This window comes from Penaeus japonicus, unplaced genomic scaffold, assembly GCF_977035675.1.
Source record: "Penaeus japonicus unplaced genomic scaffold, GWHDUDI00000001_assembly GWHDUDI00000024, whole genome shotgun sequence".
In the NCBI taxonomy this organism is placed as follows: Eukaryota; Metazoa; Arthropoda; class Malacostraca; order Decapoda; family Penaeidae; genus Penaeus; species Penaeus japonicus.
In genome coordinates, this window is record NW_028234426.1 from 9553795 (window position 1) to 9566294 (window position 12500).

Consider the following 12500-nt stretch of genomic DNA (forward strand, 5'->3'; position numbering starts at 1 on the left):
CAATCTCTATCTTACCCAGAGCAAAGATCGTCACCCATGTCCGCTTTCTTGATATTCTGCACAATGGTATAAAAGCCCTTGTTCTCCTCACTCGACGTCACTTGGGTGCTATACACCGTCTCGCTGGAGGGAGATAAAGAGACGTTAACGAAATAGCGTAATTTTTTTTTTTTTTTTTTTTTTTTTTTTTTTTACTGTATGTGGAAATTGGTCGTTTTTATGCTTTGATTTTACAGTATTCTTGCAACTGAGCATTTTTTTTTTATGTCACTTACTTGCAAGAAGGAGGGCATTTGCAGTTTAAGAGGCCTTGTTGGTAGGAGAATAAGACTGTCGCCATGCAGAGCTCTAAAATAAGCAAAGCATAGTTAGAAAGGGATAAATAAGAATGTGGAAGAGAGAGGGAGGGAGAGAGAGAGAGAGAGAGAGAGAGAGAGAGAGAGAGAGAGAGAGAGAGAGAGAGAGAGAGAGAGAGAGAGAGAGAGAGAGAGAGAGAGAGAGAGAGAGAGAATTACAGACAGAGAGAGATAGTGAGAGAGAGAAAAAGAGAACGGTATACAGAGAGAGAGAAAGAGAAAAAGAGAGAGGGGGAGAGAGAGAGAATGAGAGAGAGAGAGAGAGCGAGAGCGAGAGAGAGAGAGAGAGAGAGAGAGAGAGAGAGAGAGAGAGAGAGAGAGAGAGAGAGAAAGAGAGAGAGAGAAAGAGAGAGAGAGAAATAAAGAAAGAGAGAGAGAAAAAAATAAAATAAAGAACAAATCAAAAACAGACAATCAAATCTCCCAAAATTTAACATCCTCAATGTACAAACTCTCCTTCTCCCCTCACAGCTCCACCACAACCAAGTAATCAAGTATTTCATTCCTTTCCTCAAGATCTCTCCTCAAGAAACGCAATCACCCGTGCAATAACATACTCTGAGTAACGTTGAAAGGAGAACACTGTGTTGCAGGCTTGTCCTTTGGCTGATCTCCGTAGGCTGGACTCTGACCTACGTAACACCCACACTCTCTCCAAAACTCTTTCTCCTGACACAGCTTCTTGCATTGCTGTGGGTCAGTCATAGGTAGTAAGAGTCTGGGTGAAGGTTGATGCTAATGGTGATCAGATGAGGGGAACACGAGGGAAATTGCAACCAGATATTGGTTTGATTCGTTTGGATTTTTTTTTTTTTTTTTTTTTTTTTTTTTTTTTTTTTTTTTATCTCTTAGAGTCAATATATTAATAAGGAAACCTGATTATCAGTTGTACTTATTATCGCCAATTACGCAAAATCGTGAAAATCTTTTAAAGTAATCTTATGTTTCTTTTTTACTTAATTTTATAAATCTTTTTACTTAATCTTATGAATCTTTTTACTTAATCCTATAAAACTTTTTATTTAATCTTATAAATAAATATTTTTACTTACTCTTATAAATGTCTTTTTACTTATGAATATTTTTACTCAATCTTATAAATAAATCTTTATACTTAATCTTATTAATCTTTTTACTTAATCTTATAAATAAATCTTTTTACTTGATCCTATAATTTTTTTTTACTTAATCTAAATCTTATAAATAAATCTTTTTAGTTAATCTTATAAACAAATCTTTTTACTTAATCTTATAAATAAATCTTTATACTTAATCTTATAAATAAATCTTTTTACTTAACTTTTACAAATCTTTTGACTTCATCTTACAAATCTTTTTACTTAATCTTACAAATCTTTATACTTAATCTTATAAATGAATCTATTTACTTCATCTTACAAATCTTTTTACTTAATCTTACAAATCTTTATACTTAATCTTATAAATGAATCGATTTACTTCATCTTACAAATCGTTTTACTTAATCTTCTAACCCAAAGCCAATATCCGGAAGACTTACGAGCGAGGAATAGTCTCCGCCCAAAGAGTTGGATACGCAGGTGCCCCATGGCTGGCCCACTCGCTCGATCTTTTTCTGGTGAGAAGAAACAATGCACTTCGTATGGGTGTATCTTGCGTTATCGTGGTTCTTGTGTGTGGAAGATTAGAAGGGTATTTGTGTGTTATGTTGGATTGGTGTCTCGTTAGAAGGCTGTAGGTCTAATCCATACTATGAGGGTTGGTTTGTATGTTTTCTTGTCATGTCTTTTTTTTCTTATTCTTACTTATCTCCCCTTCCTCTCCCTCTTCTTTCCTTTCTTCATTTAAACCTCCTTTCTCTCTATTCCTCTTCTCTGCTTCTTCCCACTCCGTTTCCCTATCTCTTCCTCCCTACTTCTTCCTCCTCCTCCTCCATCCCACCCCCATCTACCTCCTCCTCCTCCATCCGACTTATCCTCCCTACTTCCTCCTCCATCTCCCTCCTTGTCACGACCTCCTTCTCCTCCCGCTCCTCCTCTTCCTCCTCCCACTCCTCTCCCTACCTCCTCCTCCATCCCACTCTCTTTCCCGACCCCCTTCCCCCTAGCCCCCACCATCTCCCTACCCCTCAACATCTCACCACCACCCCCAACCCCCCACTACCCCTAACCCCCCCTACCCCCACCACCACCCTAACTCTCCCCTGCCCCCTACCCCCACCACCACCCTACCCCTCACCAACCCCACTACCCCCTCCCCCCTCCCCTTCCCCCTCCCCCCCACTTCGCCCTCCGCCTCACCGTCTTGACCGCAATGGAGACGCTGATGCCCGGAGAGACGTTGAACCCCTCGTCCTCAGGGAAGGGGATGTGGCGAGGGGAGTGGACGATGACCTTGGCGCCCATGTCGGGGGAGAGGAGGGTCATGTAGTTGCTGGACTTGATGCTGAGGGTGAGTCGGATGCCGTTCTGGAAAGAGGAGAATGGAGGATGGAAGGATTGTCGGATGCTTAGAGATATCAAGAGAGGAGGGAGGGGGGAGAGGGAGATGTTGTGTTTTGATATATAGATCGTGTGGGTTTTAGGTATCGCATTCTGTCCATACAAGGAATAGTGTGATTATCTCTTTGTTTTTGGATTTTGTATGCGAAGGATCAAAGTTGACGTGTGGGCTCTCGTGTGTTGTAGATCTGGTGTCTGTGATGCTGTTTCCATTTGGCAAAGTGAATGTCAGTTAGAAAAGGGTCCTCTGGCCGGGTCCTCTGATCGGGTCTTCAGGTCGGGTCCTCTGGTCGGGTCTTCTGGTCGGGTCTTCTGGTCGGGTCCTTTGGTCGGGTCCTCTGGTCGGGTCCTCTGGTCGGGTCTTCTGGTCGGGTCCTCTGGTCGGGTCCTCTGGTCGGGTCGTCTGGTCGGGTCGTCTGGTCGGGTCCTCTGGTCGGGTCTTCTGGTCGGGTCTTCTGGTCGGGTCGTCTGGTCGGGTCCTCTGGTCGGGTCGTCTGGTCGGGTCCTCTGGTCGGGTCCTCTGGTCGGGTCGTCTGGTCGGGTCGTCTGGTCGGGTCCTCTGGTCGGGTCCTCTGGTCGTGTCTTCAGGTCGGGTCCTTTGGTCGGGTCTTCTGGTCGGGTCTTCTGGTCGGGTCTTCAGGTGGCCTCCTCCTCACGGTCCTTCTCGTTGCTCAGCCAATTCCTTTCTCTTCTTCGCATGTCTGTTTTTGTTTTGTTTTCGTTGTCTGACGGTCACCAATAAGGCCATTCTCTCACTCTATATATGTGTCTCGTCTGGGATTTTTTTTTCTGCTCATGTCATTTGAAATATGTATCACATCGGGTAGCCAAAAAGAATGGTGGACGTTTTGGAAAATGGTAACTCTGGTTCTGACATCCATAATGTTTGACTATTTCCTCTTGATTAAAGATGAACATAATGTGTTATTCCTTCCGCATTACTTCTAAAGAGAGTTCATGTCAAACCCGTTTTCTTCCTTTTATTACTTTCAGACTAAGAATACACACGAACAAATGTAAACAGATAGCACACAAAAAAAAAAAAAATTATATCAAAACCACCATAAGTTAGAACTGCACTTACTCTCGGTCCTACAGATGAAGTCTTCCACGGAGTAGCCTTTCTCGTCCTGCCATTCTTGAGTTTGATCGTTCTGAAGGCGGAGTTGAAGGTGTGACACTCGCCATACTGGTCGCTGTTCCACGAGTAGAACAGCCTGTGGAAATCACCGCGGATTGGATGAAATCGTTGCTGTGAAGTGTGTGAGAATTCGGATGTGTGTTCCTTGCGTGATTTTGGAAAGTAGGTGTATATATATATATATATATATATATATATATATATATATATATATATATAATATATATATATATATATATATATATATAATATATATATATATATATATATATATATATATATATATTATATATATATATATATATATATATATATATATATATATTATATATATTCATATATATATATATATATATATATATATATATATATATATATATATATATAATATATATATATATATATATATATATATATATATATATATATTATATATATATATATATATATATATATATATATATTATATATATATATATATATATTATATATATATATATATATATTATATATAATATATATATATATATATATATATATATATATATTATATATATATATATATATATATATATATATATTATATATATATATATATATATATATATATATATATATATATATATATATATATATATATATATATATATATATATATTTTATATATAATATATATATATATATATATATATATATATATATATATATATATATATTATATATATATATATATATATATATATATATATATATATATATATATATATATATATATATATATATATATATATATATATATATATATATATATATATATATATATATATATATATAATATATATATATATATATATATATATATATATATATATATATATATATATATAATATATATATATATATATATATATATATATATATATATATATATATATATTATATATATATAATATATATATATATATATTATATATATATATATATATATATATATATATATATATATATATATATATATATATATATATATATTATATATATATATATATATAATATATATATATATATATATATATATATATATATATATAATATATAATATATATTATAAATATATATATATATATGGAGATGCAAGATGATAGGAAGTTGTTATGAAGATGTATGTAAGACTGTAAATAGTGTTTAAGTGTCAAAATAAGAATTCTGTAGCCTAACAGATTCTATATGACTGAATACACACATGAATCAAGAGCTGATGCGTATGAAAAAAAAAACGTAAAAAACAACCTCCACATCCACAAAAAAAAAAAAAAAAAAAAAAACGGGAGCAAGTACCATTCACCAGATGCATCGTCACTGTATCTTACCACATAGATCTACGAACCTATATGAGCAGGGACGTCGATCGTAGCTACAAGTCTTCACGAAATCTTTAGGAGGAATAGAATAGGTCTTGAGGTCATCCTTCGAGGGCTTGTAGAGGCCCATCACATCGGAGAGGTCTGGGGTGTGGCTGCTGTTGAAGATGCTGACGACCAGCCCGTAGTCCATGGTCCCATTGCCCCATGAAGAAAACGCTGAAGTGGAGTGAAGTGGGAGGATGGATAAAGAAGTGTACTGGTGATTATTAAGAATCGTCGTCTGTCATTCTGTGTTCTCTTTTGCCTTTGCTAATCAGGATGTCCAATAAAAAAAAATATATAATAATAATAAAAAAAAAAAAAAAAAACTGGAGGGCTGTCGCCTATAATACTTTGCGTTTAATCATTGAAATTGAAGGAATCAAACCGAAGAGGAGACAGAAAAAAAAACACACAGGGAATAGTAATATCGCAAAAAAGGGATATTTCACATTAAGTTCCCGTGGTTCCAAAGGTCTCTAAAATACCACGGAAACAAGATTCTACATGTTTGTTTGTGTGTTTGATTGAATTTCAACGTTGCTGGTCAAAGTAGGTCTAACTCACAGTCCGAGTCCCAGCACACCGGTTTGCTGCATTCTGGGCACCGCATCAATTTACCGAAATTATCAGTGTATTGCGTTTCCTTATAATCTGGGAGAGAAAAATGATCAGTACATTAACCTTTTACGCTGAAGTCTTATTAAAATTGCCTTGTGGTTCAAAAGAGAGGTGAGAGATGGAAAATTTACGTTTGATTTATATGTATGTATATATATATATATCATCATTATCAACATCAACATTATTATTATCATCATCACACAGTTAACAAAATGCAATTTCTACATTTTTAATTGCTCGCAAGGAGCTAATGACTACTATTTATGAGTTCCTTTGTAAATATTGAACATTCTGATAAATGAAAAAAAAAATCCGTCTCTGCATTTAAAATCGAACGGTTTAGGTCATCATTACAGTCAATCAGTTTCATCCTCATGCAAAACCTCCCATTTTTCTCAGTTTCATCCTCATGCAAAACCTCCCATTCTTCTCAGTTTCATCCTCATGCAAAACCTCCCATTCTTCTCAGTTTCATCCTCATGCAAAACCTCCCATTCTTCTCAGTTTCATCCTCATGCAAAACCTCCCATTTTTCTCAGTTTCATCCTCATGCAAAACCTCCCATTCTTCTCAGTTTCATCCTCATTCAAAACCTCCCATTTTCTCAGTTTCTTCCTCATGCAAAACCTCCCATTTTTCTCAGTTTCTTCCTCATGCAAAACCTCCCATTCTTCTCAGTTTCATCCTCATGCAAAACCTCCCATTCTTCTCAGTTTCATCCTCATGCAAAACCTCCCATTCTTCTCAGTTTCATCCTCATGCAAAACCTCCCATTCTTCTCAGTTTCATCCTCATGCAAAACCTCCCATTCTTCTCAGTTTCATCCTCATGCAAAACCTCCCATTCTTCTCAGTTTCTTCCTCATGCAAAACCTCCCATTCTTCTCAGTTTCTTCCTCATGCAAAACCTCCCATTTTTCTCAGTTTCTTCCTCATGCAAAACCTCCCATTCTTCTCAGTTTCTTCCTCATGCAAAACCTCCCATTCTTCTCAGTTTCTTCCTCATGCAAAACCTCCCATTTTTCCCCGTTACATCCTCATGCAAAACCTCCCATTTTTCTCAGTTTCTTCCTCATGCAAAACCTCCCATTTTTCTCAGTTTCTTCCTCATGCAAAACCTCCCATTCTTCTCAGTTTCTTCCTCATGCAAAACCTCCCATTCTTCTCAGTTTCTTCCTCATGCAAAACCTCCCATTTTTCCCCGTTACATCCTCATGCAAAACCTCCACTTTTTCTCAGTTTCTTCCTCATGCAAAACCTCCCATTCTTCTCAGTTTCTTCCTCATGCAAAACCTCCCATTCTTCTCAGTTTCATCCTCATGCAAAACCTCCCATTCTTCTCAGTTTCTTCCTCATGCAAAACCTCCCATTCTTCTCAGTTTCATCCTCATGCAAAACCTCCCATTTTTCTCAGTTTCTTCCTCATGCAAAACCTCCCATTCTTCTCAGTTTCTTCCTCATGCAAAACCTCCCATTCTTCTCAGTTTCTTCCTCATGCAAAACCTCCCATTTTTCCCCGTTACATCCTCATGCAAAACCTCCACTTTTTCTCAGTTTCTTCCTCATGCAAAACCTCCCATTCTTCTCAGTTTCTTCCTCATGCAAAACCTCCCATTCTTCTCAGATTCATCCTCATGCAAAACCTCCCATTTTTCTCAGTTTCTTCCTCATGCAAAACCTCCCATTCTTCTCAGTTTCTTCCTCATGCAAAACCTCCCATTTTTCTCAGTTTCTTCCTCATGCAAAACCTCCCATTCTTCTCAGTTTCTTCCTCATGCAAAACCTCCCATTCTTCTCAGTTTCTTCCTCATGCAAAACCTCCCATTTTTCTCAGTTTCTTCCTCATGCAAAACCTCCCATTCTTCTCAGTTTCTTCCTCATGCAAAACCTCCCATTCTTCTCAGTTTCTTCCTCATGCAAAACCTCCCATTTTTCTCAGTTTCTTCCTCATGCAAAACCTCCCATTTTTCTCAGTTTCATCCTCATGCAAAACCTCCCATTTTTCTCAGTTTCTTCCTCATGCAAAACCTCCCATTTTTCTCAGTTTCTTCCTCATGCAAAACCTCCCATTTTTCTCAGTTTCTTCCTCATGCAAAACCTCCCATTTTTCTCAGTTTCTTCCTCATGCAAAACCTCCCATTTTTCTCAGTTTCTTCCTCATGCAAAACCTCCCATTTTTCTCAGTTTCTTCCTCATGCAAAACCTCCCATTCTTCTCAGTTTCTTCCTCATGCAAAACCTCCCATTCTTCTCAGTTTCTTCCTCATGCAAAACCTCCCATTCTTCACAATTTCATCCTCATGCACGAGCCTCCGAGTCCCCTCATTTCTAAAACAGGAAAACTTACTCCTTAAATAGAAGTCGTAGCAGCCGTATTTGTCACAAAAGACCTCCACCTGACACAGGGGATTGTATGACACATCTTCTGTGTATTTCTCTGCAAACGATACACTGATTAAGTAAATGTAGGGAATAGAGGAGGAGAAGATAATGTATATAAGTATAAAATGATATTAGGATCATCTTGAGGAGAAATGTCACAAGCACTCATCAGTAAAAGATAAAGAAAAGAAGAAAAAGACGTCACTATAAAATGATACTTTATCCTACAAACTAATGCAAAACAAATAAAAAAATGAAGAGAATAATGGAATGAAGGATAGAAAACACTCAAGAAAAAAACAAAAATAAGAAACATAAAAGAAATATAAATGAAAAAAAAAATATATATATATAAGGAATGAAAAGAAAAAAAAAACACTCAAGGAAAACTAAAAAAACATAATAAATGGAAGGAAAGAAGACTTAAATAAATATAAATGATCCCCTTACCTTCCGGACATTCCTCTGTCTTTTTGAGATCGTCCGCCGCCTCTTCACTCCTCATGTACTTGAGGTATTTGTAATACTTGCTGCACTTGAGGCGCCTCTCTACCACTTCAGCGGTGGAGATTACGTCTTTGAGAAGAAAAAGGAAGAGAAAAAAGATGATATGATAAAGGGAAAATATGATGTGGTATAGAAGAGTATATGGGAAGTCTTTTTTTAACTGCAATTCTTTATGTTGTATGTCTGTCTGAATATCTATCGATACCTGTCAATGTGTTTATCTAATGATATCTATCTATCTGTTTATAACTCTATTCATTTATCTATTTAACTATATATTTCTCTCTCTTTCTCTCCCTCTCTCTCTCTCTCTCTCTCTCTCTCTCTCTCTCTCTCTCTCTCTCTCTCTCTCTCTCTCTCTCTCTCTCTCTATATATATATATATATATATATATATATATATATATATATATATATATTTATATATACACACAAACACACACACACACACACATACACACACATATATATATATTTGTATATATATATATATATATATATATATATATATATATATATATATATATATATATATTATATATATATATATATAATATATATATATACATATATATATATATATATATATATATATATATAATATATATATTATATATATATATATATATATATATATATATATATATATATATAATATATATATGTATATATGTATAGATATATCGCGACAGTAGCGAATATCAAAACCCACCAGTGATAGGACAAAGTTCCTAACACATTTACCTGATCATTCAATGCACATAAAAAAATAAAAACACCACCACCCTTGAAATACATCAACACAATAGCCACACACACACACACACACACACACATAGCCCTTGTTAACCACACAATCCACCGCGTCATTCAAGCCGAAGACAAAGGCAGTCGTTATTTTCCTTGTGAAGGAATGAAGGATTTTCCCTGATCTGTTGCTTACTCTCTCTCTTGATCCTGCGTCCGGACGGCAGATGGGAATCCTCCACGAATAAGTGCCGGTTGCGCTGCAATGATCAGAGCCAAATAATGGCAAATGGTTTCATATCAAATTATGATTTAAATCTGTATGAGATCTTAAATACGTAATATTACACTGTATTCATTAACAAGCTTTTCCTATATTTTACACGTGTGATATGGCTTTTTTTATTGCGTATCAATGTATCATTCAACACTTTTTATTTCAGTTTTTCTCATCAAAATGCACTGTATCAATTAATATGATTTTTCTAGCATGATATAATATTTGTTGATTTTGCTTTAATCTTTCCAGTATATAAGTTTTTAGCAGACATAGAATATCAACCATGTGTGCGTGTGTGTGTGTGTGTGTGTGTGTGTGTGTGTGTGTGTGTGTGTGTGTGTGTGTGTGTGTGTGTGTGTGTGTGTGTGTGTGTGTGTGTGTGTAGGTGTCTCCCTTCTTTCTAATTTTCTTTCATTATACTGAAATATGATAAATGATAAATTTTCTTTCCCATCAAACAGTTACTAGTAAAAAAAAAATAAAAAGGTAAATCCAGACTTTCATAATATGTTACATTTCTACTGAATATTATAAGAAAAAACATATTTCATCAACGTTTTAACTTTTCAACGATATACAATTTCCGACAAAATCATCTAGCGTGGTATGATATCTTGCAACACGGAATTTATCACATCATATCATATTATCAACACGAAACCAATTAAAAAAGATAGTGACTCACCAAATCTAGTGTTTTAGTTTACTTCTTCTTTCCAAAAGAAAATACTTTTATATTTGACCTCTTTCACTCATAACTAATGACTTCATTCCCTCATAACTAATGACTTCATTCCCTCATAACTAATGACTTCATTCCCTCATAACTAATGACTTCATTCCCTCATAACTAATGACTTCATTCCCTCATAACTAATGACTTCATTCCCTCATAACTAATGACTTCATTCCCTCATAACTAATGACTTCATTCCCTCATAACTAATGACTCCATCCCATCATAACTAATGACTCCATCCCATCATAACTAATGACTTCATTCCCTCATAACTAATGACTCCATCCCATCATAACTAATGACTTCATTCCCTCATAACTAATGACTCCATTCCCTCATAACTAATGACTCCATCCCATCATAACTAATGACTCCATCCCATCATAACTAATGACTTCATTCCCTCATAACTAATGACTTCATTCCCTCATAACTAATGACTCCATCCCATCATAACTAATGACTTCATTCCCTCATAACTAATGACTTCATTCCCTCATAACTAATGACTTCATTCCCTCATAACTAATGACTTCATTCCCTCATAACTAATGACTTCATTCCCTCATAACTAATGACTTCATTCCCTCATAACTAATGACTTCATTCCCTCATAACTAATGACTCCATCCCATCATAACTAATGACCTCATTCCCTCATAACTAATGACTTCATTCCCTCATAACAAATGACTTCATTCCCTCATAACTAATGACTTCATTCCCTCATAACTAATGACTTCATTCCCTCATAACTAATGACTTCATTCCCTCATAACTAATGACTCCATTCCCTCATAACTAATGACTCCATCCCATCATAACTAATGACCTCATTCCCTCATAACTAATGACTTCATTCCCTCATAACTAATGACTCCATCCCATCATAACTAATGACTTCATTCCCTCATAACTAATGACTTCATTCCCTCATAACTAATGACTTCATTCCCTCATAACTAATGACTTCATTCCCTCATAACTAATGACTTCATTCCCTCATAACTAATGACTTCATTCCCTCATAACTAATGACTTCATTCCCTCATAACTAATGACTTCATTCCCTCATAACTAATGACTTCATTCCCTCATAACTAATGACTCCATTCCCTCATAACTAATGACTTCATTCCCTCATAACTAATGACTTCATTCCCTCATAACTAATGACTTCATTCCCTCATAACTAATGACTTCATTCCCTCATAACTAATGACTTCATTCCCTCATAACTAATGACTTCATTCCCTCATAACTAATGACTTCATTCCCTCATAACTAATGACTTCATTCCCTCATAACTAATGACTCCATCCCATCATAACTAATGACTTCATTCCCTCATAACTAATGACTTCATTCCCTCATAACTAATGACTTCATTCCCTCATAACTAATGACTTCATTCCCTCATAACTAATGACTCCATCCCATCATAACTAATGACTTCATTCCCTCATAACTAATGACTTCATTCCCTCATAACTAATGACTCCATCCCATCATAACTAATGACTTCATTCCCTCATAACTAATGACTTCATTCCCTCATAACTAATGACTCCATCCCATCATAACTAATGACTTCATTCCCTCATAACTAATGACTTCATTCCCTCATAACTAATGACTTCATCCCCTCATAACTAATGACTTCCTCCCCTCATAACTAATGACTTCATTCCCTCATAACTAATGACTTCATTCCCTCATAACTAATGACCTCATTCCCTCATAACTAATGACTTCATTCCCTCATAACTAATGACCTCATTCCCTCATAACTAATGACTTCATTCCCTCATAACTAATGACTTCATTCCCTCATAACTAATGA

At 35.6% G+C, this 12500-nt stretch overlaps 1 protein-coding gene across 2 annotated transcripts in view; it reads right to left on the reverse strand.

Annotated features, from left to right (window-relative positions):
- LOC122249150 (uncharacterized) overlaps window positions 1-12500 on the reverse strand; it is a 40589-nt gene that overhangs the window by 3654 nt on the left and 24435 nt on the right. For both annotated transcript variants that reach the window (XM_086551192.1, XM_043009771.2), the window contains 11 exons: window positions 9835-9898; window positions 8835-8960; window positions 8350-8439; window positions 5948-6034; window positions 5365-5557; window positions 3921-4053; window positions 2636-2803; window positions 1876-1950; window positions 914-1046; window positions 276-348; window positions 16-123 (listed from right to left, as the gene is read on the reverse strand). In XM_086551192.1, coding sequence (XP_086407318.1) covers window positions 16-123; window positions 276-348; window positions 914-1046; window positions 1876-1950; window positions 2636-2803; window positions 3921-4053; window positions 5365-5557; window positions 5948-6034; window positions 8350-8439; window positions 8835-8960; window positions 9835-9898 — 1250 coding nt within the window. The remainder of the gene's footprint in view (window positions 1-15; window positions 124-275; window positions 349-913; window positions 1047-1875; window positions 1951-2635; window positions 2804-3920; window positions 4054-5364; window positions 5558-5947; window positions 6035-8349; window positions 8440-8834; window positions 8961-9834; window positions 9899-12500) is intronic.